Raw genomic sequence first — 27,022 nt, 5'->3', positions numbered from 1 at the left:
TCAGTTTACATACCATAAGTCACTGCATAATTTACATAAGCTAAACCGTCCAGTATTCCATTATTACGACTATGTATCTACCCTGCTGAATTTATCTCAATGCTGCCGGCGTTTTTAAACATACACAATTTTCACCCATATATTCAGTAACCTTTTCCAATCTGTTCCTTTTTTCTTTAGTTTTTTTCCTTTCCTTTATTTCCTGGAGACGAGTTTGTTTCTTTTACTGTATTGTGAAAACTTCAATTAAAAAAAAATTTAAAAAGGAAAAAAATTGAGAAACTGCTGCTCAAAGTGTTGAACCGTGCCGGTTCTCTATAAAAATAAATAAATAAATAAATAAATAAATAAATAAATAAATAAATAAATAAATAAATTTTATTTATATCCCGCCCTCCCGGGCCAGAGCCAGGCTCAGGGCAGCGAACACCAGTAAAATTACAGTAAAAAACATACGGGGGGGGGGGGGCAATTTAAAATACAGGTTAAAATGCAGCCTCATTTTAAAAGTAGCCCATAATGTAGGTTTTGAACTTATTTGCGCACCTGAATGCTGCAAGCCACTTTGAGACATCCCCTCCAAAAAAAAAGAATTAAAGAAAAGGATCACATCATTTTGCCGCCCGAGGCAGCTGGAGCACCCCTGGCTGAGGCAGGCTGCCCTCTCCTTGCAGCCCAGCAGAGGGCGCCCCTGGGTGCCATATTTCCAGCCTTCCCTTGGTGCCTGCAGGGATGGCGTGCTCAGAGGGTTAAAATGAGGGAGGGCAACGTCCTAGAGAGGCAAGACAGGAAGTGACATAAACGAGGGGTACCATAGAGAGAGGGGGGAGAGAGGACGTGGGAGGACTGCCAAGCATTGAGCTGGGAGAAAACAAAGGGAGCCCACGCTGGAGGTGCCTCTGGGGCCGGAGGGTGAGTTTTGGGGGGCCGGGGGGGCCTGGGAGGAGGGAGGGGGAGGTAGAGGGGAAGGGGAGGAAGAAAGACCCCCAATATCCTGTGCCCCCTCCCCAACTGGAACAGATGGAGCACATTATTATTATTATTATTATTATTATTATTATTATTATTAATTGCATTCATTATTATTCCATAGAACTGGTGTGGCAGCTGCTATCCTGTCTCTTCATTATTTCTATTGCTGGTGCATTTGCCATTTCGAGGAATTCTTGTTCGCTGCCGCCGTTTCTAGTCTACTGCTATTTTATTTTGTTTTATTTATTATTCCTTATTATTTCACAGACTATCCTAGTCCTTTGCCGTTGACATTCATTGCTGTGCATTTGCCGTTTTGAGGAATTCGTCTTCGCTGCAGCCCCGTTTCAGTCTATTGCTACTATTTTATTAACCAGGAATATCTCTTGCATTTTTTACTATTCCATGGAATCGCAGGGATGCAGAGATGGGAGGGAGAGATTCCTTGCCCTTAAGGGCCAAATAGTCCAAAAATAACAACAACAACCCCCCCCCCGACCCCATTCAGTGCAGGAATCACAGCTCATCACAGGAGCCACAAATATTTGGTACCATATACACTCATTGATTTTCAAGTCGTTATGAGTTGCCCATGTTGCAAAAAGGTCTCCAAGGGTTTATAGCCATAATTGTAAATACATTATGCTGCACAGGGTGGGTGTGTCAAATGATGCACTAAACATTAACGTTTTCAGAAGAACAACCTGCCCTATATTGCACATACAGCCCCCCCCCCCAAAAAAAAACCACCTAACTCCACCCCCATAACATTCACTGGAAACTTGGGAAGCAGACTTAAGTGGAGAAAGAAACCATTTCATAGAATCATAGAATCCTAGAGTTGGAAGAGACCACAAGGGCCATCGAGTCCAACCCTCTGCCAAGCAGGAAACACCATCAGAGCACTCCTGACATATGGTTGTCAAGCCTCTGCTTAAAGACCTCCAAAGAAGGAGACTCCACCACACTCCTTGGCAGCAAATTCCACTGTCAAACAGCTCTTACTGTCAGGAAGTTCTTCCTAATCTTTAGGTGGAATCTTCTTTCTTGTAGTTTGGAGCCATTGCTCCGTGTCCGCTTCTCTGGAGCAGCAGAAAAGAACCTTCTCCCTCCTCTATGTGACATCCTTTTATATATTTGAACATGGCTATCATATCACCCCTTAACCTCCTCTTCTCCAGGCTAAACATGCCCAGCTCCCTTAGCCATTCCTCATAGTGCATCGTTTCCAGGCCTTTGACCATTTTGGTTGCCCTCCTCTGGACACGTTCCAGTTTGTCAGTGTCCTTCTTGAACTGCGGTGCCCAGAACTGGACACAGTACTCCAGGTGAGGTCTGACCAGAGCAGAAGACAGTGGCACTATTACTTCCCTTGATCTAGATGCTATACTCCTATTGATGCAGCCCAGAATTGCATTGGCTTTTTTAGCTGCCGCGTCACACTGTTGGCTCATGTCAAGTTTGTGGTCAACCAAGACTCCTAGATCCTTTTCACATGTACTGCTCTCAAGCCAGGTGTCACCCATCTTGTATTTGTGCCTCTCCTTTCAGTCCATCAAAGCCTCCCAGCCTTTGCACCCAGAGCCAGGGCTTCGGAAGCATCTGCACTGCAGGGGGTTGGGCTAGAGGACCTTTGGGGGACCCTGCCAACTCTGCAATTCTAGGGTTCTGTGGCCTCTGGGGCTTGCAAGAGGCCACTGGTGCAGGGGGAGGGGTGTAGGAGATGTGCCCCCCCTCAGAATGGAAGGGGGGGTGCGTGTGTGCCCAGGTCAGGAGCAGCAAGCGACCTGGGCAGTCAAGGGAGACAGCTTGCAGCTCCTGCCTTTGGAATCATAGAACTGTAGAGTATTAGGGGTCCCCCAGGGATCATCCAGCCCAACCCGCTGTGACGCAGGAATCACAGCTAAAGAATCCCAGATGGAGGCCGTCCAACCTCTGTTTAAAAAGGCAGGAGAGTCCGCCACCTTCTGAGGGAGGCCTCTCTACCTTCAAATGGCTCTTAACATTGAGTTTGTCGGTTGAGAATCTGTCGGTTTGGGTCCCACCCCCAGGAGCAGCAGGAAAAAAGCTTCCTCCATCTCCCAGGTTCAGCCCCTGATGTCTCCAGGTAGGATGCAGCAGGTAGCAAATGATGCAGAAGACCCTTTCTGCAACCCATAGGAACAACGGAAGCCGCTTTCTGCCGGCAAGACAGTTGGGTCCATTGAGCCCAGAGCTGTCTGCACTGGCTGGCTGCATCTCTCTGGGATTGCAGGTGGGGTTCTCTCCCAGCGCTCCCTGGAAACCATTTTCAGGGACTGGACCTGGGACCTTCTGCATGCCAAGCAGGGCTACAGCCCCTCCCCTGGAGAGCCCCCCCACCTGCCAAAAACAGAGGAGACTGTCTGGGCAAAGAGTCTTGACTTCCTACTAGGCAACTTCCCAAGTCCTGGAGGGTGTCGGAGAGGAAAGCCAGCCAGTTGAGCAGGAAAGTTGGGTCCCTGCAATTATTATTACCGTATTTTTTGCTCTATAAGACTCACTTTTTCTCTCCTAAAAAGTAAGGGGAAATGTTTGTGCGTCTTATGGAGCGAATGCAGGCTGTGCAGCTATCCCAGAAGCCAGAACAGCAAGAGTGATTGCTGCTTTCAGAGATCCCTCTTGCTGTTCTGGCTTCTCAGATTCAGAATTTTTTTTTTCTTGTTTTCTTCCTCCAAAAACTAGGTGTGTCTTGTGGTCTGGTGCGTCTTATACAGCGAAAAATACGGTACCTTTTTTTCCTGCAACGTCTGCAGTTTCATTTAACCCCTTTCTCCATTCGCTGTGAAGCTGGGCAGCTTCTCGACATTGCGACTGGATAGGCAAAGTTTAGCAAGTTCGGTGAATTTTTCTTGGATGATTTAACCCGGATTTGCATGACCTGCTTCGGACTACAACTCCCATCAGCCAGAACCAGGTTGGGGGAGGCAGAATAAGAACTGTCAGGCTCCCTCTTTTGCGGTCCTTCTGCCAGCAGGTGAAGACCTCCTTGTTCCAACCGGCCTTGGGGAACCGATTGCTTTTAATAGTTCAGTCTCAGGGTTGTGGGTTCGAACCCCACACGGGGTGAAAGATGGGTTGGACTAGATGACCCTTGGCTTCCTTCCAACTTGACAATCCTATGACTGGGCTGCTGCCGTGCAGTTATCTGTGTGATTTCAATAGAGTTCATACATGCTTGTTGTTTTACTTCTAACAAAGTTTACTTGCTTTTAAATGCCCCCCGCCAATGTTTTTAGAGGTTTGCATACATAACCTGCCTTGTGGCTTGTCAGGGAAGAAGATAGAGTATTGATAATTAATAATAACAACAACAACAACAATAGAATTGAACGCTGTGTTACTTTTATTGTTGTTAGCCGCTCTGAGCCTGGCTTCGGCTGGGGAGGGTGGGATATAAATAAAATTTTATTATTTATTATTATTATTATTGGGCAACAAAGTCACATAGCTTATAAAATTATTTAAATAAATATAGCCCCCCCAAAAAACCCTCCTCTTCTCCCTTCCCAGCTGCTTATCATGCCTCTTCATCCATCTTTTTCCTGACCCCCCAGATCTGTTGATCTGCGCTGAAGTCTGCTCCCCAAGTTTTGGTTGCTGAGCAAAGTGGGGGTGTCAGGAGCCTCCTTCAGCAACAGGCCAGCTTCGCGCCTCTGCCCGGACCCAGCCCTCAGAGGGACCCAGCATCATGGCAGAAGACATCGTGATTCAGGTGAGGAACTGATGTGGGGGCCTGGCAATGTCCTGGAGGGGCACCCCCCCCAAGTAAACATAAGAACCTAAGAGGTTCCCACTGGATCAGGCCAAAGGGGACCTTCTGGTCCAGGACCCTGGGCTCAGAGCCAGATGCCTGCAGGAAACCCGCAAGCTGGATCTGAGCCTCCCCCCCCCCCCACAATTTCTGGCAATTGGGATTCAGAAGCATCACTGCAGAGCCATCAACAGTGTGCCCAGGACAGAACCCTGCGGACCTCACTTGTCACTTTTCCCAGGGTGATGAGCAGCCATTAATGAGTGCTTTTTGGGTTCGGTCGGTCGGTCAACCAACAGGATGGCCTAGGCAGGTACAAATTTTATTTGTTTAGCTGTAAGCCATGAAAAAACAACAACCCAGAAAGAACATCACAATTTAGTTCTTCATCTCCTGCCTGTCAGGGCAAATAAGGAAGCAGAGAAAAGCAAGACAATGTCTCATTGTCTGAAGGAAACAGAGAAAAAGAAAATCATAATTGTGCATTGATGATATCAGGTGGTTATACGTGACCTTTGTTTCAGAAGTACTTGCACCTGCAAAGGTTTCAGGACAGACACGCTGCTTCGTTTCCAATCAGTGAAGGTCCCAGACCTTTCTGCTGAAATCCTGAAATTGTCCATGCCACAAATATTCCAGAGGCTGGTATGCAAACAATTTTTGAGTAGACTTACTGAAATTCATGGACCTAACTTGGGCTCATGCGAGAGAGGCAAACGGACAAGGAAACGGCTGCTTTTTAATCAGCCTGGCATGGTTTTGTTACCTGTGCAGCATCGATGGAACGCAGCTTCTGAGAAGACAAGGCGATTTGCGGAACCTTCATTTAAAAACTGAAATGGCTTAAAAGTTAAATGTGATTCAACAGACATTTGGTGTGTCTGGGCAGGGAGAGGGATTAGAATCATAGAATCGTAGAGGTGGGAGGGATCCTCAACGTCATCTAGTCTGACCCCCTGCAATGCAGGGATCTCAACTGAAGCATCTCTGACAGGTGGCCGTGTAGAAACAAAAAAACAAGAGCAAATGGATTATTTGTGGGCAGGTGGATTGTTTTAAGAAATCAGCAGCGTGTGAATCACTGTTTATCACTGATGCAAACTGCAAATAAAGACAAATGCAATAGGGGGGAAATGGACTTGTAGACTTGGAAAAGACCCTGAGGCTCATCTAGTCACCTGAAAGGCAGGAACCAAAGCTAAACTTTGGCACGTTTATTTATTTCAGTGGATCTGCTCTGAATAAAGGTTGGTGGAATACCACCCTGGAGTAGTCCTGATTTTGTTCCAGCAGAGCGTTCCTCCAGCCAAAAACAATGTCCTGAGATCTACAGATGAAGGGCCCTAAAAAAGTCAGACTATCCTCCCCCAGGGCCAGGGCCTTCTCAGTGATGGCTCCAACCTGGTGGAATGCTCTGTCCCACGAGACTAGGGTCCTTCAGGATTTAACCTCCTTCCGCCTGGCCTTCAATTTGAATTAGCCTGATCTTCTATTCCTTTTCCCCCTTTCCTCTTCTATGAAGAAACCCTTTCGGGACCCCACATTTAAATTCTTCCCTGGTCTCCTTGCTGGCCCTAGCAGGACCAACTTGGCCAGTTAGCCCTGGTGACCATTTGATGTCTACTGACTGGGTTCCCCCCTCCTTCAAAATGACCCCTGAATTTTTTATTTTTATTGATATTGATGCTGCATTTTATCTTGTATTTTATGCTGTTTTAAAGTTGCATTTTAATCAGTGCTTTAAATTTGCTGTTAGCTGCCCTGAGCCCAGTTTCTAAACCGGGAAGGGTATGGTATAAATAAATTTATTATTATCATTATTTATTATACAAAATTAATTACTGCTACTACTACTAATAATGCAACAGTGTTGGAGCAACAATGCAGAACAACTAAGAAAACTGGCTGTTGTGCAGACAGAACCGTAGGAATCCCCACAAATGCACTCTTATTATTGCATCAATGGTACTTTGCAGAATACACCTGGGAGATGCCACCAGTGTGTGTGTGTGGAGAGCAGGGCGATGAAAATTTACCTGGAACAAATGCAGAAAATACGGATCTCTCTTTAATCAACAGAACCGGGGGGTGGGGTGGGTGGGAATGCTTGGAATTAGCTGGCAGGTTTCCTGGCAAGGAATGCTCTGACCGCCTTTGTCTTTGCAGGACATGGTGACGTTTGAGGACGTTGCCGTATCTTTCTCCACCGAAGAATGGGAGATGATGGAGGACTGGCAGAGGGAGCTGCACTGGGAGGTGATGATGGAAAACTACAGAATGCTCATCTCTCTGGGTAAATGCCCCTCTTCCCTTTCACGGAGGGTTCCCACATGTTCTTATCTGTGGGGCAGAACATGGGGGAGATTCTGTATGGGTAATAATAATCTCAAACCTAAAAGCATAATAAGACATCAGGTATTTAAAACCTTTTTAAGGCGCAGGAGTGAAGGCACAACCGCTGATATTGGCGGTGTCGGCTTGCTCCAACCTGGTGCCTTTCAGACGTCCGGGACTACAAATCCCATCAGCCTCAACCAGCACAATGGGAATTGTAGTCCAAAAAGAACTGGAGGCTGCTTTGTTTCTATATACATAGTTAACATATGAGAAAGGCCCTCAGCAACAACTGCGAGGCAGTAGATAATATTTGCTTCTCCAGCTGCTTGGGACAATATAGCTTGTGAGAGCTTGTGCTCTTCGCTGAGGCTGCCTTGCAGATCCCAGACTTTAATGGCAGCAAAGATGGCAAGAGAGGGTCTCTGGGATTTTGGCTGAAGCCTGGGAGTTAATCCAACATTAATCCAACAAGCACCAGGGTCTCCCTCACAATGAAATGTCCCTCCCTTTAGCATCTCCACTTCCTAACACGAGCCGGTCAGCAGGCCCAGATCTAAGCACTATACATAAAATCAGGAGTCACAGCAAAAGAACCCCTGACATCTGGCCATCCAATGATCCTTAAAATTTCCTTAAGACGAGGATTTCTGAATTTCCATAAATGCCTCCCCCATTGCTGCTCAAATACAACATTCCTCTTTTTTTGGTTAAATATTTTTTATTAATTTTCAATTATTAAAATCCAATAACAGCCACATTTTACCAATGTCAAATTACAATTCACATCCATATATATATAAAATAGAAAGCCAATTATACAATTTGTGTGACTTCCCATGTGCTGGGTTTCAGGGTCTTCCGGTACAGAGAGAATAACTAATAATAATAATAATAATAATTTTATCATTTATACCCTGCCTGTCTGGCTGGGTTGCCCATTTTGGCCATTTGGGGGCCTGTAGTGGCAATAAGGCCTAGGCTTAAACTCCTTGAAATCTTCCCAAAATTCTCTTCCTGATTAAGGGAGACGGGGATCGTGTTTCTCTTTGCTTTCCTGTCTCTCGCCTGCCTCTTCGGGCTTTACATTCGGAGCTGCCTACATTTCAGGTCCAACTCTGTTTTGAAAGTGGTTTGCGCTCAAAATTGCTGCCTCTGAGTTTCCGACAAAACTTGCCGACAGGAACGGAGAGAGGGCTAAGTGGGGGAAAGAGGAATTTGCTCCAGTATCTGCTTCAGCCACAGCTCCTAGCAGCAGCTTCAGATGAGCATAGAATCATAGAATTGTAGAGTTGGAAGGGACCCAAAGGTCATCTAGCCCAACCCCCTGGAATGCCGGAATCTCAGCTAAATAATAATAATAATAATAAATGTTATTTATACCCCGCCCTCCCCAGCCAAGACCGGGCTCAGGGCGGCTAACACCAGGTAAAAACAATTGATTAAAATACAACTTAAAAACAAGTACAGTGGTACCTTGGGTTAAGTACTTAATTCGTTCCGGAGGTCCGTTCTTAACCTGAAACTGTTCTTAACCTAAAGCACCACTTTAGCTAATGGGGCTTCCCACTGCCGCCGTGCTGCTGCTGCGCGATTTCTGTTCTCATCCTGAAACAAAGTTCTTAACCAGAAGCACTATTTCTGGGTTAGCGGAGTCTGTAACCTGAAGCGTATGTAACCTGAAGTGTATGTAACCTGAGGTACCACTGTACAACATTAAAATGCAGCCTCGTTTCAATAGAAACTCAAATCAAAAACTTTTTGGGGATGAAAACATCAAATTTTCACTAAGGCCAACTATCCAGACTGGTCCTATGTGGGCCAGAAAAAAGCCAGGGAAGTCCCCAAATAGGAGTTCCATCACAGAAGGAGAAAGGAAAAAGGAAAGAGGGGATCAAGTTGATTCCAAGCCAAAGACCAGGCGGAACAACTCTGTCTTACAGGCCCTGCAGAAAGAAATCCAATCCCGCAAGGTCGTGGCCTCATGAGACAGATCGTTCCACCAGGCGGAGCCAGTGTTGAAAGGCCCTGGCTCTGGTTGAGGCTAGTCTGACTTCCTTAGGGTCCAGGACCTCTAGGGTGTTGCTATTTATGGACCTTGAGGTCCTCCATGGGGCAGACCGGGAGAGGCAGTCCCATAGGTACGAGGGTCCTAGGCAGATGGCCATGCAGCCTCTGCTTAAAAACCTCCAAGGGAGGAGAGCCCACCACCTTCTAAAGGAGACCATTCCACTGTCAAACAGCTCTTGCCGTCAGAAAGTTCTCCCTGAAGTTTAGTCGGAATCTCCTTCCAAGAACCGCGGTTTCTTCACCAGCTGTTAGAGACCTGAACATCATGTTGCTAAGATGTGTGCTCTCTGGGCGAGGTGCCCACCTTGCTCTTAAGGTGTGGTCCAAGTCACAGCGACCTTTTGGCAAAGAATCTTTTGGCATTAGCTGACATAACGAGCTCCGCAGCTGCAGTTCTCCTGGGAACGTGACTTGTCGGTGCTGGTTTGCTGGGAATATCTCTCGCTTCTTCCTAGCCAGGGGAGGATCTCTTTGTGGTGCTCCGCTGAGAGAGAAGCCACGTTTTTGTAACCCCACCTTTTGGCAGGGATGTGATCGGCTCAAGCCGAGCCTTTGCCATTTGGTGAGCTAGAAATATGGATCACCAGGGCCAGAATTATTGATTGCCATCAATTATATTTATTTCTCACTTCCTTGCACCAAAGTGTCTCAAATCATCTTACAGGATATAAACAGGAATAACAAGAAGTGTTGACACCAGATAAAAAAACTAGCAACCTAGCAAGGCCTAAAGTGCTCACCATATGTATTTATAGTATAATATAATAAATATAATATATAATATAAAACTATATATTTTTATATATGGAAATATCTATCTATCATCTATCTATATCATCTGTCTATCGTCTATCTATATCATCTATCTATCTACATATTTATATTTATGTATATAAATATAATAAATACTACATATATATGTGTGTGTGTTGGTATTTATTATCTTTTTGCACCACTTGATTGTAAAAAGAACAAACAACAACCTCAAAATGCATCACAACGAGAATAAAACTATCAGTAAAAGCAACACTTTAAAACATTCAAAAGATAAAATCAGGAACAAACTGAAAGCAGATTAAAAACGTAAATTGACATTCCGCATGTCTGGACAGGCTCGTCTAAATGAAAAATGTTTTTAGCAGGTGCCAAAGAGAGTGGCTCAAAGGTGCCTGCAGTCAGTAGGCAGGGATTGCTACACCAAAAGACTGATTTTTTCCAAAGGCAGAGCGGGTATTCTGTGGCACCTTTGGCAGTGCCAATTCTGCATGTGGAGCAAGGCGATTCCCAAGGTGTCCAGGGCTTTATGCATTAAGAGTCACACCTTGAACCTGGCCAGGTAGAAGACAACAGCCCCTGTAGCCTGCCTCACAGAGGAGCATATCCAGCCACCCTCAGCCTAGCTGAATACAAAATGCTTTTGCCTAAAAGCAGGCAGCAGTGGTGCCAGCCGTGCTTCCCTGGGGAGAGCATTCCACAAGCCGGGAGCCACCCCTAAAAAGCCCCTCTTCTCATATTGCCACCCTTTGCATCTCGGAAACTGGACTCAGAGACGGACCCTTCACATAGGTTTCCCAGACAACCTCGTAACAGTAGCATTTCTGACATCTTCTGTAATTGGAAGTCCAAATCACGGGCTACCTGAGATCTTGCAGTCAGCTTTGAACCTGGAATTACATGCAGCACCCGTGATCTCCCACTTTCTCTCCTTTAAGAAACCTGACTTTTATTGTTTGTTCCATCTCGGAACAACCCTGTGAGGCTGGGCACGGCAAGACCTTTTTGACGGGGGAAGGTGATGGACTCTCCTTCCTTGGAGTTTGGTTGGCCACCTCTCAGGGATTCTTCAGCTGTGATTCCTGCATTTTTTTTGGGGGGGGGTTAGACCAGATGATCCCCGGGAATCTTTCCAACTCTGCAATTCTAGGGTTCCCATTTCACAAAGATCTGGGCTGGTTCTGCTGCAAGCTCCCTGTGCCTCTGATAGAATCACACAATTGTAGAGATGGAAGGGATCATCAAGCCCATCCCCTGCAGTGTAGGTAAAGGGACCCCTGACCATTAGGTCCAGTCATGGCCGACTGTGGGGTTGCGGCGCTCATCTCGCTTTATTGGCCGAGGGAGCTGGCGTACAGCTTCCAGGTCATGTGGCCAGCATGACTAAGCCACTTCTGGTGAACCAGAGCAACGCACGGAAACGCCGTTTACCTTCCCGCCGGAGTGGTACCTATTTATCTACTTGCACTTCGTGCTTTCGAACTGCTAGGTGGGCAGGAGCAGGGACTGAGCAATGGGAGATCCCCCCCGTTGCGGGGATTCGAACTGCCAACCTTCTGATTGGCAAGTCCTAGGCTTTGTGGTTTAACCCACGGCGCCACCCATGGCAGTGTAGGAATCATTGCTAAATAATCCCTGATGGCCATTGTCTAAAAACCTCCAAGGAAGCAGCGTCCGATACCTCCCAAGGGCGTCGGTTCTGCTGTCAAACAGCTTCCACGTCCCGATATTTCGCCCGAATCTCCATTCTCGTCAGCTGAATCCATCCTCATGCTCACCCTCTTGCTATGTGAATTTTTCCATGTCCCAGGAAACGACCTCTACCTCCTTTCCTCAAGCGGAATGTTCTGGAACACGTCGGACGAAGAAAATGTCCCCGTCGAGCCGCAGAGAGGTCCCGCGATGGGGTCTCCGGAGACTTTGCCCCTCCGTAGCCACGAGGGCCAAACGGAGATGGAGGAAGCCTTCGTGCCGGAGCAGCAACCTTTGCCGCGGGGCACCAGCCCTGCGAGAAGCCCGTATCCCTGCCCGCTGTGTGAGCAGTGCTTCCGGGGCAGGAAGGAACTCGACCGGCACCAGAGGAGCATCCACCTGGGGGACAAACCCCACGGGTGCGAGGAGTGCGGGAAAGCCTTCCGAGACAAGAGCGACCTTCGCGTCCATCAGAGAATCCACACGGGGGAGAAGCCCTTCCCCTGCGAGGTCTGCGGCAAATCCTTCCGGGAGAAGAGCAAGCTCATCGTGCACCAGCGGATCCACACGGGGGAGAAGCGCTGCGTTTGCCAGGAGTGCGGGAAATCCTTCCGGGACAAGCATTACCTTCGGGACCATCAGAGAATCCACGCGGGAGAGAGGCCCTACCACTGCGAGGACTGCGGCAGGAGCTTCCGGACCCGGAGCCATTTCACCCTGCACCAGAGGATCCACACGGGGGTCAAGCCCTACGTCTGCAACGAGTGCGGGAAGACCTTCGTCCAGAAGAGCAACCTCGTCAGCCATCAGAGAATCCACACCGGCGAGAAGCCCTTCCCTTGCGAGGAATGCGGGAAGATGTTCCGGGACCGGAAAACCCTCCGGTACCACCGGAGGATTCACATGGGGGAGAAACCCTACCCGTGCCAGGAGTGCGGCAAGACCTTCCGGGACAAGAGCAGCCTGACGGTCCATCAGAACATCCATTCCGGGGAGAAGCCCTTCATCTGCTGGGAATGCGGGAGGAGCTTCCGGGAGAAGATGTACCTGAAGGATCATCAGAGAATCCACACCGGGGAAAAGCCCTTCTCTTGCCAGGAGTGCGGGAAGACGTTCAGAGCCAAGAGGACCCTCACGTACCACGAGAGGATCCACACGGGGGAGAAACCCTTCCCCTGCCTGGAGTGCGGCAAGACCTTCCGGGGCAAGAGCAGCCTGACGGTCCACCAGAGGATCCACTCGGGAGAGAAGCCGTTCGTGTGCTGGGTCTGCGGGAGGAGCTTCCGGGAAAAGATGTACCTCCGGGAGCACCAGAAAATACACCTCGAGGAGAAGCCCTACCCCTGCGGGGACTGCGAGAAGAGCTTCGTCCACAAGAACCACCTCATCCGCCACCAGAAATTCCACGTGGCCTTCTCCATCCAGTGAAGGTGGACGGTGCCGTAAGGACAACGCCAGAGGACCCTCGCATGACGGGGGACGGCCTTTTTGGCCCAGGCCCAGCAAATCCAGCCGCACGGAGGGTTCCCTCCAATTGCTCCGCTGCATGTTCTGGGTTTGGATTCTGTATCAAGCCGGTGGCAGGGAGTAGCGTTAGGAGTTAGAAAGAGTCCCGAGACCCAGAGGGGCGATTTTAGCTGCTAAATACCGCACCCCGTAAGCGACGAGGCTCCTTCCTCCGTTTCCGCAGTAACCCTTTTGCCTTGGGAAGCGGTTGCATTTATCCTACTGTAGTTGTGTCGAGAGTTTTTGTGTGTGCGGGAGGCGGGGCTGTGCATGGGATTTGCCAAATGAATAGTTAATTGTCGGTTTCGTTTCCCCCTTATTGTAAACGGCCTTGTGGGTTTTTGTTGGCTGAAAGAGGGCCTGTAGATTTGAGGTGGCGGGGAATAAACATCAAGATGTGTCTGGGAGAAGCAATAAAATCTATACACTTTGCTGTGTGAATTGCTCTCATCCCCTTTCCCCTAAATGTACTCAGTGTGACATGAAGAAATCTGTTCTTTCACATGCCCTGAACCTGCTCCAAATAAATTCCCTTGGGCGGCTCCAAGCTCGTAATATTACGAGGGAGGAAAATGTTTCTCCACCTACGTTCTGTATGCCACAAATAAGTTTATGTGCCTTTTCCCCCAGACATGGGGATAGCAGTTGTGGTGGCCCCCTGATCCTGGTGGACTACAAATCACATCATCCCTGACCATTGGCCGCACTCGCTGGGGCTGATGGGAGTTGTAGTCCCAAGGACCTAGAAGGCACCAAGTTGACAAATGCTCCGCCTTCCCGCTGTCCCCCGAGCTTGTGGGGCTGGTGGTGGGGAGAAGCGCTGCTTTCCCCCACCGCCAGCCTCCAAACCAGGTCGGGTTTGGAGGCTGCTATCCGCAAGCCTTGGGAACCCGGCGGGAACTAGCAGCCTGCGGCCCGAGGCCTGGGGCGCTCTGAAGGCTTGTGGATAGCTTCCTGAAGGCTGGAGAGCAAGAGGGGTTGGTGCGCACCGACCCCTCTCGCTCTCCAGGCTTCAGCGAAAGCCTGCATTCGCCCCATAGGATGCACACACATTTCCCCTTCATTTTTGGAGGGGGGAAAGTGCGTCCTATAGAGCGAAAACTACGGTAATTTAATAAAGAATGTAATGCAACAAAGTTTGTTCAGTTACCTGTTTTCTATCAAAAATTATAGCATAATAACCAGAAAAAGGAAGCACGACTTGCTTAGCTTAATATGCAGTAGTTTTCCTTCATTTGAATGTAGCCAATGAACATGAGTCTTTAGGGAGCCAATAAACCTCGGAAATACACTTTCCCCCAAAGGTTTCCACAATCCGAGCATGAGATTGTGGGCAGGGAGGCTCACGTCATTAGCACCCAAAGGGATCCTGCTTCTCTTTTAGTCACAGCTTTGGATCCAGCACGGAGCAAGCAGGTCTCTGTGTCTCCAGCTTCCAGCTCAGCTCACCCACGACTCTCTGCCTGATTTCCCTCCTACTTAGCAGCCAGGCAAGGGAGGTGGAGGACAGGCCCACCCATTAGTGTCAGGGAACTGCCATCCGTGCCAGAGGGAGAGAGCAAAATCCAGAGGTCCCAGGATGGGGAGAGGCAGCCCATCTTCTGGGGAAGAGAATCAGCGTAGCACCAGTGGAGAAGGGGGGCAGATGGGGGAATCGGCGAGGCGGTCCCATGACTCCTTGCCGGGGACCAGCGGGGAGAGTAGGGTTTCTCCACTGCCCACGCCCTCCTTGCGCAGAAGGCTTCCGCGCAGAGAGAGTAGGAGGAGACTAGGCGTCAAAGAGCTTCTTTGCTGGAAGAAGTTTAAGAAATGCCCACTGACGGATTCTGCCGGCGATTGAGACAGCCACGGGTGAGTGGCTGTCCGGACAGAAAAGGTTCACTCAGGCAACCCAGCCAGGTGTTTGCACCGGCTTACGCACGAGCAACCCCTAGAACCATGACAATTAGTTTGGAGGACACCATCACTTAGAAGTTACTCTCGCAATTATTAATATTTATAAAATAGTAATAGTAATTTATTATTTGTACCCCGCCCATCTGGCCGGGTTTCCCCAGCCACTCTGGGCTTCCAACAAAGATTAAAAATACATTAAAATGTCACACATTAAAAACTTCCCTGAACAGGGCTGCCTTCAGAAGTCTTCCTAAATGTCAGGTAGTTGTTTATTTCCTTGACATCTGATGGGAGGGTGTTCCACAGGGTTGGCGCCACCACCGAGAAGGCCCTCTGCCTGGTTCCCTGTAACCTTACTTCTCGCAATGAGGGAACTGCCAGAAGACCCTCGACATTGGATCTCAGTGTCCAGGCTGAGCGATGGGGATGGAGACGCTCCTTCAGGAAACTGGAGCGAGGCCGTTTAGGGCTTTAAAGGTCAGCACCAACACTTTGAATTGTGCTCGGAAACATACTGGGAGCCAATGTAGGTCTTTCAAGACCGGTGTTATATAGTCTCTGCGGCCGCTCCCAGTCACCAGTCTAGCTGCTGCATTCTGCATTAGTTGTAGTTTCCGGGTCACCTTCAAAGGTAGCCCCACGTAGAGTGCATTGCAGTAGTCCAAGTGGGAGATAACCAGAGCATGCACCACTCTGGCGAGACAGTCCGCAGGAAGGGAGGGTCTCAGCCTACGTACCAGATGGGGCTGGTAGACAGCTGCCCCGGACACAGAATTGACCTGCGCCTCCATGGACAGCTGCGAGTCCAGAATGACTCCCAGGCTGCGCACCTGGTCCTTTAGGGGCAGAGTTACCCCATTCAGGACCAGGGAGTCCCCCACACCAGCCCACCCCATCCCCCAAGAACAGTACTTCTGTCTTGTTAGGATTCAACCTCAATCTGTTAGCCACCATCCATCTTTCAGCCAAGAACCATGGGGTGGTTTGCATCCTAGCTCATTATTTTGAGATGCTGACAGAAAGGGCCCCATCAAACCTCAATCTGGCCCTGAATTGATTGCTACCGATTTGAATGGAAAGATGATTTTCATAGGGTAGGGGGGCACCGGTGGTGCATTGATGGAACCAAGAGGGTGGTGGTCCCCAGAATTAGGAGATCCCCCACCCCAGCGAGCTCTATAAATCCTAGGGAGTTGCAAGAAAACAGTGGCGTAGCGTGGGTTGTCAAGCACCCGGGGCAAGGCAAATAATTTGTGCCCTCTAACCCGTGGATTTGCGCCCCCTAACCCCCAGATGTTGCGCCCGGTGCGGCCGGCCCCCCCTGCACTCCCCACGCTATGCCACTGCAAGAAAAGGGTCCACGTCGTCTCCACCCCCATGAATCTGGGATGTCGCAACCAGACGAGAGAGGAACCTGGGAAGCTGGAGGGAGGAGCCGCGTTGCAAAAAAAAGGAGGCGCGTTTTGCAGCAGGGAAGGCGAAGCAGCAGCCGGGCCGGGTCTTGGGCTTTGCAGCCGGGTTGCCAACTGACCCGAAGGAAGCCCCGCCCTCGGCTGCCCTTGTGCCTCCCCATGCCCTGCTACGTCCGGGGAGGGAGGAGCCGCGTTGCACGAAAAGGGGAAAGGGAGAGGAGAAGCCTTTTTATTTTTTGCAGGAAAGGTCGGGCGCTTTGCAGCCGGGTTGCCAACGGACCAGAAGAAAAGCCCGGCTGCTCCTGTGCCTTCCGCTGCCCCGTGACGTCGGGGAAGGGAGGAGCCGCCTTGCAAGGAAGAAAGGCTTTTCTTGCACGACACGCTTCGCCTCTGCAGGCGGGTTGCCAACTGACCCGGAGGAAAGCCTGGGCTCCTGCTGCTGCGCCTTCTTGCCGCCGCGGAAGCTTCTTGCTCCAGGATGGAGGTAAAAGCGCCTCTGCCTTTTTGCAATGCACCGCCTGCCCCGAGCAGGCCGGGCTCCCTTTCCCCGGCCCGGCAAGCGCCCCCTCGCCGCCGCCGCCGCCGCCGCCTGGCTCTTTGTTCCCCCTGGCGGGCCGGGCGCGATGGAGGCGCGCGTAAAGCTCCGGCCCGCAGCGCCTTGCCAAGCGCTGGCGGGGGCTGCCCTCGCGCTCCAAGAGAGAAGGAGGGAGAGAGATCGCTGGGGGGGGGCATGTTGGGATTCGAACCCAGAACAGCAGAAATTTGGCCCGGCACCTATTCCCCAGGCCTGGAGGAGGAGGACCCGAGTGGTCCAGCTCAGTCAAGGTTCCTTATTCTGGCCGCCAGCGGCTCTCTAGAAATCAGCATCAGCATCATCGGCGCTGTTTTTCTAGAAAAATGGGTTGCTGAGCTCACCTGAGAGGTGCTGGAACTGAGTTCTGGTTGAAACCAAGCCTTGATGATAATGATGATGAGACCTATAGATTTTCATTTTGCAGTGTACCTGCAGCAGATTGAAGAGTCATTGCAACAGGCGGAAAGTAAAGAATGAATAATATTATAAAAGAGACACGCAGAATGTGGTGGCCCTCTATGGAACGCCCTCCCACCAGATGTCAAAGAAATAAACAACTGTCTGACTTTTAGAAGACACCTGAAGGCAGTCCTGTTTAGGGAAGCTTTTAATGTTTGACGGATTACTGTATTTTAATATTTTGCTGGAAGCCGCCCAGAGTGGCTGGGGAAACCCAGCCAGATGGGTGGGGTATAAATAATAATAATAATAATAATAATAATAATAATAATAATAATTAACGGGGCAGAGGTTAGACTAGCAGAGCCATGAATGCCCTAAGCTCAAGGAAGGCAGAATCATATAAAAAAGGAGGTTCTAGTCCTGGTGGAAATCTCAGATTATTTGTAATTTTCTCCATGACAGCTCTCTTCCAGAGTGAGTGGCCCCAAGCATTTGGTGTAAAATTTTGGGCTGCTTTCCACTGAGCTGCAATTGCTATTCTTGCTGCCAAGATAATATATCCTTTGGACAATACATTTCCACTGGTATTACCAACAAAGCTCTGAACTGTTCTTATACATCTGGGCCAATTTGGTTAGGTCCATCTGTATAACATCTTCATTATGTTTTCTCTAATATTGTAACATGCGGTGTTGTCACCGCGTGTCATCCAGATTTGTCTTTGGCACTCAGCCTTGACACGGGTAATAATAATAATAATAATCATAATCATATTTTTTTTATTTTTACCCTGCCCATCTGGCCAGGTTTCCCCAGCCACTCTGGGCGGCTTCCAACAAAGATTAAAAATACATGAAATTAAATTAAATTACATTAATGCCATATTCCAGAAAACCTGAGGCGGTCGTAGGGTTTGTTTTTGAGGTGAGGAGGACTGTGTTGTGGCAAACCTCGGCATCTTTCATGGAGGTACATTGGCTTCCATCACAGCTTTGACTTCCTGCGTTGCCGGGGGTTGGGCTGGATGACCTTTGGGGGTCCCTTCCCCCTCTATGATTCTACGTTTTCATTTCCACAGGTGACGTTTGAGGACGTGGCCGTCTACTTCTGCCGGGAAGAGTGGGCGGAATTAATTCCGTGGCAGAAGGAACTCTACCGGGGTGTGATGGTGGAAAACTACGAGGCGGTCCTTTCCGTGGGTAAATATACCGCCGTCCTCTGGAACTCGGTTCACTGGTGGGTGGGCAAGGTCACGGTGGTTGGTCCAGTGGTCCAACCCTGGTTTCATTTGCAGAGCCCATTAGTTACTCAGAAGTAGACTGCCTCTCCCTGTGGAAGTTCAACTTAGCTCTCACGGCTGCTGTTTGATTGATAGGCCCATCGTCCTCCATGAATTTCAATTTCTTAATCATATTTTTTAAAAGTGATGTACATACAATTTAACTAATTTAGTTCCGTTTCCGTACAGTAACCCCTTAGCATTTTGTCTTTTTCACTCTTCCGTCCGTGATGTTTTCTTCAAATCCTTTCCTCTACTGCCTTAGAAATAATACTTATTTCTATTACATATATCCTCCGTTACATTCCTTTATCATTCTCATTCCTTTGCTTGGATTTCCAAACCTGCCTGCAATTTCATTTGACTCGGATAATCTGAAAAGGGTCCATGAAATTTCTCCACAAGTATCGTTTTGCTAAATAGAAGAGATCATTTTCGCCCAGGCTCAGAGAGTTCTTCCTTCTCACTGAAGGTGGGCAGCCGCAAACAGAGCACGATATTCATGCTCTTTTCACAGCATCTGAGACTGAGAGATATACTGCCCCTGACTGTGGAGGTTCTGTTAAGCAGCCATCCGAGCTAATAGCCATTGAGAGATTATCCTCCAGAGCTGGTGGGTTAAATGCCTTCTGTAAAGAGGCCTCAGTGGCACTGCCCACCATTTGACTTCACTGGGTGACCTCCAGCATATTGGGAAAGGGGCAGAATTCGTCCCTGGCCTCTCCCTGGCTGCTGGATCTGTGGGAATGTTCAGGGATGCAGGAGAGGATATATTGTCTGATTATAGCCTTTCCAACTTGTGTAAACAAGTTCACAATTTAGCAGAGTACCGTAACATTCCCCTTTTTAAACTCACAGCAGATGCTAAAGCCTCTATAATAACTGTTCTGGTATTTTCCCCTTATTCCCTCATAAAAGATAAGACATGACACAATCTTCTACTAAAGTATAAAAAGGTTTACTCACATATCATTCTGTTCACAATAGGATCCCAGAAGGCAGACTTAGCTTAGAAAGGTAACATATACCTAGAAACTATCTCATAAGGAGACAGTCCCTTACACATTCCTCCCCATCTGTAAACATGTTCACTCTAGGAATGTTGTACTTGACTGCTCTTGTGTTTCACATCCCACAGGATGAGACCAAACTCATGTCTAGTCCAGGATCCTCTTCTTACAGTGGGCGGTGGGAAGAAGGACTCAAACGCCATTCAAATTAGCCTTTATAAACTGAAATCAAGTCCTTCATGTATCACAGGGTTAAACTGTGGAACTCCCCACCACAGGATGGCCACTAACTTGAGTGGCTTTGAAAGAGGATCATGCGAATCCATGGAGGAGGAGAGGGCTATGGAGGGCTCCTGGCTGGGACGGCTCTGTTCCACTTTCCTGGGCGCTTCCTGTAATAGGCATCTGGACAAGATGCCTGCATTGCCGGGGGTTGGGCTAGATGACCCGCAGGCCCCCTTCCAACTCAACAATTCTCTGATGCTGGACTAGGTGGGCCCCTGGCCTGAAATACTGTCAAAATAAAATGGAAGTGTCTCTCTCCCACGCAGGACGCTTGTCTGTGAAACCGGAGATCATCAGCAAAATCGAACGGGAGGAGGCCGAGCTGTGCGTCGGAGAGTTTTGGAAGCCCCCCCAGTGGAGAGACCCTTCGGGCCAGTGGCTAGGTCAGTAGTCCATGTTGCATTCTGGTTCCCCCCACTCTCTTTTTGAAAGCTGCACAACAGCCCTTTGAGGTCGACTGGCCTTAAATTCGCCCTGCGAGATCTTTGCAGCCAGGATGTCTTAACCGTATAGCTCAGAGCTGGAGTGCTTGCTTTTCAGGCAGAAGACCAGCAGGTCTGGTCCTTGGCGTCTTCAGATCGGATTGGGAGACAGCCCTGCTGGAGAACTGCTGCCAACCAGTGCAGACACCACTGAGCTAGGCAGGCTAGTAGATCTGACGTAGCAGAAGGCGACTTCCTGTGCTGAATTGTCAACCAGCCCCTTTTCTGGAACCATGAGGACTAGAATATTGTTTTATTTTTAGGGGAAAGAGCTGCTGCCAGCCAGTGTAGACAGCCCTAGGCGGCCCAATAGATCTAGGTGGTCCGAGGCGACTTCCTGTGTTTCCGCAAAGGTCCACGAGAGTTGCAGGCTGCCAAGTGGGGGTTGTCTTTTGGGGGGGGGGAAGAGGAGGTGTTGCAAAGGGCCCAGGTCACGATGGTGGGACTCCCATCCCGGCCTGCCTCTCAGGGTTGTTGTTGCGACACCAACACCGGAGGGCAGGCTTGTGGGAAAGTCCCAAGTTCCAGCTGCCACCTTAAACTTCTCTCTGAAGCCATGCATCCTCCTTGTGGAAAAAGCTGATTTAATGGCTGAGTTAAAGGGAGTTAAAGTACCAGTCTGCTTAGTACCGTCTGACATTGGCATTTTAGACCCTTGGCAGGCTGCACATTTGTTATCTGCCCTCTTGTTTTGCGCAAGACTTGCATCACACTGCCCGTGGGCTGGCTCTTGTTTCAAAGCATCTCCAAGTCCTGAAACAGTTCCAGAGAAAGTACTTCTTGCAGGCCTTGTGTAAACTACTGTGCTTGCTGTAACAGGTGTCATGGCTGCTGATGAGTTTGTGGTTGAAGCAAAGCCAGGACTCTTTAAAATACCCAGCACACTTCCTTCTTTCAGGATTTAAAAGGATCATCACACTCACGTTCTTGCTTTGACGCTATGGACCGCTGCATTACGCAGAGGCAATACTGGGGTATCCTCGGGTCCTGAAGGAGCAGATGGTTTTGCAACAGGAGCACTAAATTTGAATGCGCCAGCAGACACTGACGGCAGTACAGTGTTGCAATTAGAGATGAAAATTAGAGATGATTTTGCGATTAGAGATGAAAATCTGTTCACAGGACTGCCGGCATTTCTGGCCGGTTGCACCTTTTAAGCCACTGATTGCGCAGAACTGACAGGCGAAGATGAAGCAGTATTTTGGCAAAGGTGACGTACTGATGGGCAAAGATATTTCTGGTAGTGCTGGCATGCCCATTTCCTCCTCTTGTGCAGGTTTTGATACATAGGGGTATGACACCTCTTTCCCTTCTCATCTTGCCGCCACCTCCTCCTACTGAAGGAGGAAGGCTGTTGGTTGCAGAGGTCCTGAACCTGGGAGTTTGTGAAGCGTTCTGGCGATTCTGTCTTCCGGTCTATGGCCAGATTTTTCTCTTGTACAGTGGTGCCTCTGGTTGCGAACGGGATCCGTTCCGGAGCCCCGTTCGCAACCTGAAAGGAATGCAACCCGTGTCTGCACACGCGCGGGTCGTGATTCGCCGCTTCTGCGCATGCGTGTGATGTCATTTTGCACGCTTGTGCGAGTGGTGAAACCCGGAACTAACCCTTTCCGGTACTTCCGGATCGCCGCGGGACGCAACCTGAGAAAACATATCATGAAGCAAACGTAACAAGAGGCATGACTGTACTCCCTTATGGATCATCTCTGTTCTCTGTCAAATCTTGCGAAAGTCGGGAGGTGGACAACTGTCAATAAAACGTGTCTCAGTCCTGCTGGCAGATTGTATGTGAGATTTCTCCCCCAACCCCCCATCAGCGACGCTGACTCCCTTTCCTTTCTTCCCAGCAGGAGATGGCATCAGGATGGCAGACGATGAAGACCTCGAAAGGGCAGCCCCCATTCGGCGGCGGCGAGGGAGAAGGAAGAAGGTCCCTTCTTCAACAACAGAGAAGCAGATGGCGATCGTGCCCCCCAAGGTCAAGGGGGCCCCAAAGTTGACACTGAAGATGAAACCTGCAAAGTGTCCCGAGTGTGGCAAGAGCTTCCTGAGCAACGTGGCGATGGCCATCCACATCCGGACGCACACCGGGGAGCGGCCCTTCAAGTGCCACCTGTGTCCCAAGGGCTTCCCCTCGCGGGGGGACCTGAAACGGCACATCAAGACCCACCTGCGCCCCAAGCGGAGCCCGCCTCCCCCCGTGGAGGCCGCCTGCGGGGGCAAGAAGCGCCTGGCCGCCAAGCTGCAGCTGCTGAGCCACCTGCAGCGCCCGCCGGACCCCCAGAAGCCCCACGTGTGTGCCCAGTGTGGGAAGGGCTTTGGCACGCCCCAGAGCCTCCACAAGCACCAGGGGACCCACTCCACCGAACGCCCCTTCTCGTGCGCCCAGTGCGGGAGCAGCTTCCGCCTGAAGCAGATCCTGGTGGCGCACATGGACTGCCACGCCACCGAGCGCCCCTACCCTTGCCAGGAGTGCGGGAAGACCTTCGTGCAGGAGCGTGGCCTCCGCAGCCACCAGCTCGTCCACACAGGCGAGAAGTGCTTCTTGTGCGAGGCCTGCGGGCGCCGCTTCGCCTACAAGCAGCACTTCCTCAAGCACCTCCGCCTGCACACCGGGGAGCGGCCCTACTCGTGCGCCAAGTGCGGGAAGACCTTCCGGGACCGGGCGACGCTCAGTATCCACAACCGGATGCACACCGGCGAGCGCCCCTACAGCTGCCCGTTCTGCGGCAAGGCCTGCCGGCAGAAGCAGCACCTCAACAGCCACCTGAAGGTGCACCGGGGAGAGGTGCTCCCCCCCAGCGACGGCACGGGACGGGCCCTGCAGAAGGCCTGGGCGAAGGAGAAGCCCCACGCCTGCCCCAGGTGCGAGAAGCGCTTCCGCGACAAGCGGATCATGAGGGCCCACCTGCTGACTCACGACCAAGAGTCCTTGTCTGCCGGGGACGCTGGCCCGGCCCAGGCAGAGGCCAAATCCCCCAGCGGGAGGGGCGGGGGTCGGAAGCAGCCCGCCTCTCTGCATGCAGCTGCCCCCCCTGAAAAGTTGCCTTTTGGGTGTGCTCATTGCGGGAGGAAGTTTCCCCAGCGGAAATCTCTCCTGTTGCATCAGAGGAGCCACAGGTGAGGAGGGATGGCTCCCGCCGAGGGTCCAATCCTGGCGTCCTTTTGGGAGGGAGCCTTGCATTTTGACAGCAGTACATCATACTGAGCAAGTCATCCCTCATGAAGAAAGCAACTCGTGTCGTGCCCTCTGATTAGTTCCAGAGACTGAAAGTCCCTGTCACCGCAAGCCTTTCCCCAAGCAATTGGAGACTATGCCTGCAAGAAGCCTGTCTCTCCCCTGCCCTTTTCATGCCTCTTCTGGTTCAGCATGCCGGTGCCTGTTCCCCAGCCAGACCCATCTCTGCCTCTTGGCCTCCCTCCTCTCCTTCTTCAGCTTCTGCCTCTGAGTCTGGACTGCTCTCTGCCACGGACTCCTCCCGCTCACTAAGCCCTGTTGCCTCTTCAGCTTCTGACACCTCCTCCTCCCAGTCTCCTCCTCCTTCCCATTCACTGGCGTCCCACCGCCCCTCCCCAGGCTCTGAGCCTTCTTCCTTTGGGGGTTCTCCAGCTGGTTCCATTCCTCTGCCTCCGACAATTCCATGATAGATAAAAACATGCCAACCTGCTTGGTTCCCAAACCTTTTTGGCCAAACCCCCCTCCTGCTGGGACAATGCAGGAGTGCTCCTTTGGGGATGAAGTTAAACCATTGGAGAGTTACAGCACCTGCCACGGCTGCAGAGTCCGATTCAGGAGAGACATGTTTTGTTGCAGTTGGGGCAGAGGAAGGCGCCTGGTTCTGCTGCTGCAGATACACCTATAAAAACCATTCTTCAGCCTAGTGGTCTGCATCACCCACTGTGGAAGAGAACAGCATCATAAAATTCAAAAGAGAAGTGCTCAGTTGCAGTTTTTCAAAATGCAATTACACCTGTTTAGTTTAACTAATTCAACAAAACTTATGGGCTTGGACTGGTGGTAGCCGCTTTTCAAAGTTTGATAGTCATTTACTCCCCTCGTGAGCCATCCCAGTTTGGGAGTCACTGGCCCAGCCTGAAAAGGGCCCGTGGGAATCTCTAACTGGGAGTGACCTTGTTACCTTTAATGATTCTTCTGTGTGGACCAGACCCCTCTCTGTCCTGGCCACACACACCCCTCCTTGTGTTTCTAGAAGTTATGTTCAAGCAGAGGGGGGGGGGGATTTCAAGTTTGAAAAAAAGATATGCAAATATTAATATGAAATACCCAGTATCTTGGAATATTAAAGATGAACCAATTAAACCAAAACAAACTGAAAAGGGGAAAAGAAAAAGGAGAACTTCAAAATATCCACCCCAACAATTCTGTGTTCTATAAACCAATGTTTTCTTCAATCCTCAAACCCTGATCTCACAAGTTGATTTTCTTTTTCACACAAAAGCTCCGTAAGAAGTTGTAGTAAATATCGACAATGATTTTTCTCTTAATGAAACACATCAATTAGCTAAGAGCCATTCTTTCATGGTAGAACCAACAGGTTGTTTTGACCCAGGCCAGCGCTAAGAGACAGCGGGGAAGATAAATCTGTGGCAGGGAGTTCCACAGTTTAACTATTATTATTAATGTACAGTGGTACCTCGGGTTACATATGCTTCAGGTTACATACGCTTCAGGTTACAGACTCCACTAACCCAGAAATATTACCTCGGGTTAAGAACTTTGCTTCAGGGTGAGAACAGAAATCGCGTGGCAGCAGGAGGCCCCATTAGCTAAAGTGGTGCTTCAGGTTAAGAACAGTTTCAGGTTAAGAACAGACATCGGAACGAATTAAGTACTTAACCCGAGGTACCACTGTATTCTTTTACGCATTCTTCACCCCAAGTTCCCAGGATGTGATTACAGCATTAAAAACAACATTAAAAACCATTTGAAACAACTTCATCTTAAATTCAGAGGAATAGGGGAGGAATCTAAAGAGAATATAAAAGAAAAGATGATTAAGGAAATAGCTAAATGGCTAGAATTGGAAGAGGAAGAAGTGGCGGGCACAGTGGAGAATGCATTTAGAGTAAAAATAAGAGCCCAGCAGCACAAGTCAAAAAAACCCCTTGGGGACTGTCTGGTAATTCTAAACTCAACAGAGATGAAGAACCTAATATTAAAAACTAGCTATCACAAAAAACTGATAATTGATGACAGACCAATTATTGTACTTAAAGAAATACCAGTTAGGCTTCTACGTAAAAGGGAAGGATACAAACAGATTGCCGGGGTTCTAAGGAGAAATAACATACAATACAGATGGGAATTCCCGGAGGGGATTACCTTCTTTTTCAAAGACAAAAGATTTAAACTGACAGATACCCAGGAGGTGGAAAAATTTCTGAGAAGGTATGAGAAAGAGCTTGGCAAGGTAGAGGACAGGATAAGAGATAGAGAGGGAGCAAAAGAGGGGGGGAAAGAAAGAGGGAGAGAAAGGAGAGACAGGAGGGAAATGAAGAGGAAGAAGAAGAAACAGAAAAGGAGGAAGGGGTGGTAGAAAGTGGGGAGGAGGAAGAGGAAAATTATTCTGGGAACTGAAGTCTAAAAACATAAATCTGAAGATTTTGACGGATTAAATAGAACTTCGGGTTAATAATGCCATTGAATGTTATGACTTGGAATGTAAACGGTTTGAATGAAAAATTAAAAAGGAATAAAATAGAGAAAGTTGTGAGGAATAAAAACTATGATGTGATTTGCTGGCAAGAGACACATGTAGCTAAAAAACACAAACATATTTTGACAAACAAAAGGTTGGGAGTAGAATTTATTAATTCGGACGTAAATAAAAAGAGAGGGCTGGTGATCTACGTGAAAGAGAAATGGGACCCAAAATTAATTTGTAAGGATACTGAAGGAAGGATTTTGGGGGTCCAAATTAACTACCAAGGGGAAAAATTTAATGTAGTGACTGTGTATGCACCCAACACAAACAAAGCAGAATTTTTCCAAAAACTGAAACAAGTGTTATTAGAGCTAGAAAATTATAAACTGATTCTGCTTGGAGATTTGAATGGAGTCCCCTCACCAGAATTAGATAGAGATGAGAAAAAGAGGAAAGGGAACCAAGGGAAACTCCCAAAAGCTTTCGATAATCTCCAAGCGAACCTAGATTTAATTGACATTTGGAGATATAAAAACCCAAGTATGAAACAATTCACGCATTTCTCAGAACCTCATCAAAGTTGGGGCAGAATCGATCAGATATGGGTTTCAAGAGAACTATCGATAAGAACAATGAAATGTGAAATACAACCTAGAACCCTCTCCGACCACAATGCAATAGTGTTGGAAATAAAAGGTAAATCACAAGGCCCATACAGATGGAGAATGAACGAATATTTATTTGAAATTGATGAAATAATCAAAAAGGCAAAAAACACCCTGAAAGAATATTCTGATATAAACCTGAATAAAGAAACAAAAATTGATATTGTTTGGGACGCGAGTAAGGCGGTGCTAAGAGGATTTTTAATTCAACAAAATAAATATAGGAAAAAA

At 49.1% G+C, this 27,022-nt stretch overlaps 4 protein-coding genes across 6 annotated transcripts in view; all 4 read left to right on the top strand.

Moving 5' to 3' along the window:
* The window catches only part of LOC310827680 (uncharacterized protein), a 919,426-nt gene that overhangs the window by 157,318 nt on the left and 735,086 nt on the right, over window positions 1–27,022 (top strand). The gene's annotated exons all lie outside the window — the stretch shown is intronic.
* Window positions 1–27,022, top strand: part of LOC310827821 (erythroblast NAD(P)(+)--arginine ADP-ribosyltransferase-like) — an 840,324-nt gene that overhangs the window by 239,478 nt on the left and 573,824 nt on the right. The gene's annotated exons all lie outside the window — the stretch shown is intronic.
* Window positions 823–13,662, top strand: LOC310827791 (uncharacterized protein). Of its 2 annotated transcripts, none has more exons than XM_083704242.1 (4): window positions 823–912; window positions 4,548–4,705; window positions 6,911–7,037; window positions 11,733–13,662. In XM_083704242.1, exons 2-4 carry the CDS (start codon window positions 4,682–4,684, stop codon window positions 13,040–13,042), a joined length of 1,461 nt encoding a protein of 486 aa, XP_083560368.1. In that variant the 5' UTR covers window positions 823–912; window positions 4,548–4,681; the 3' UTR covers window positions 13,043–13,662. The 2 variants fall into 2 exon arrangements, with proteins under 2 accessions (XP_083560368.1, XP_083560369.1); XM_083704243.1 differs by lacking the exon at window positions 823–912 and adding an exon at window positions 3,045–3,079.
* On the top strand, window positions 16,352–25,413 carry LOC310827776 (uncharacterized protein). Of its 2 annotated transcripts, XR_014556490.1 has the most exons (6): window positions 16,352–16,912; window positions 18,483–18,603; window positions 20,245–20,361; window positions 22,311–24,433; window positions 24,483–25,083; window positions 25,325–25,413. XR_014556490.1 is itself a non-coding variant. In XM_083704209.1 (4 exons), the coding sequence occupies exons 1-4, from the start codon at window positions 16,907–16,909 to the stop codon at window positions 23,582–23,584; spliced, it is 1,518 nt and encodes a 505-aa protein (XP_083560335.1). In that variant the 5' UTR covers window positions 16,352–16,906; the 3' UTR covers window positions 23,585–24,881. The 2 variants fall into 2 exon arrangements, 1 of the variants encoding a protein (XP_083560335.1); XM_083704209.1 differs by lacking the exon at window positions 25,325–25,413 and having other exon boundaries at window positions 22,311–24,881.

Source organism: Podarcis gaigeae (genome assembly GCF_964106915.1).
Source record: "Podarcis gaigeae genome assembly, chromosome: 12".
Lineage (NCBI taxonomy): Eukaryota > Metazoa > Chordata > Lepidosauria > Squamata > Lacertidae > Podarcis > Podarcis gaigeae.
This window is presented reverse-complemented; position numbering and strand designations above follow the sequence as displayed.

Excerpts from the sequence above, each read along its gene's own strand:
- LOC310827791 (XM_083704242.1), top strand. The coding sequence starts at position 4,682 with ATGGCAGAAGACATCGTGATTCAG. Across the intron at positions 4,706-6,910 it reads CAGAAGACATCGTGATTCAG|GACATGGTGACGTTTGAGGA; the intron begins GTGAGGAACTGA and ends TTGTCTTTGCAG. Across the intron at positions 7,038-11,732 it reads CAGAATGCTCATCTCTCTGG|GAAACGACCTCTACCTCCTT; the intron begins GTAAATGCCCCT and ends TCCATGTCCCAG.
- LOC310827776 (XM_083704209.1), top strand. Across the intron at positions 18,604-20,244 it reads CGAGGCGGTCCTTTCCGTGG|GACGCTTGTCTGTGAAACCG; the intron begins GTAAATATACCG and ends TCTCCCACGCAG. Across the intron at positions 20,362-22,310 it reads CCCTTCGGGCCAGTGGCTAG|GAGATGGCATCAGGATGGCA; the intron begins GTCAGTAGTCCA and ends TCTTCCCAGCAG.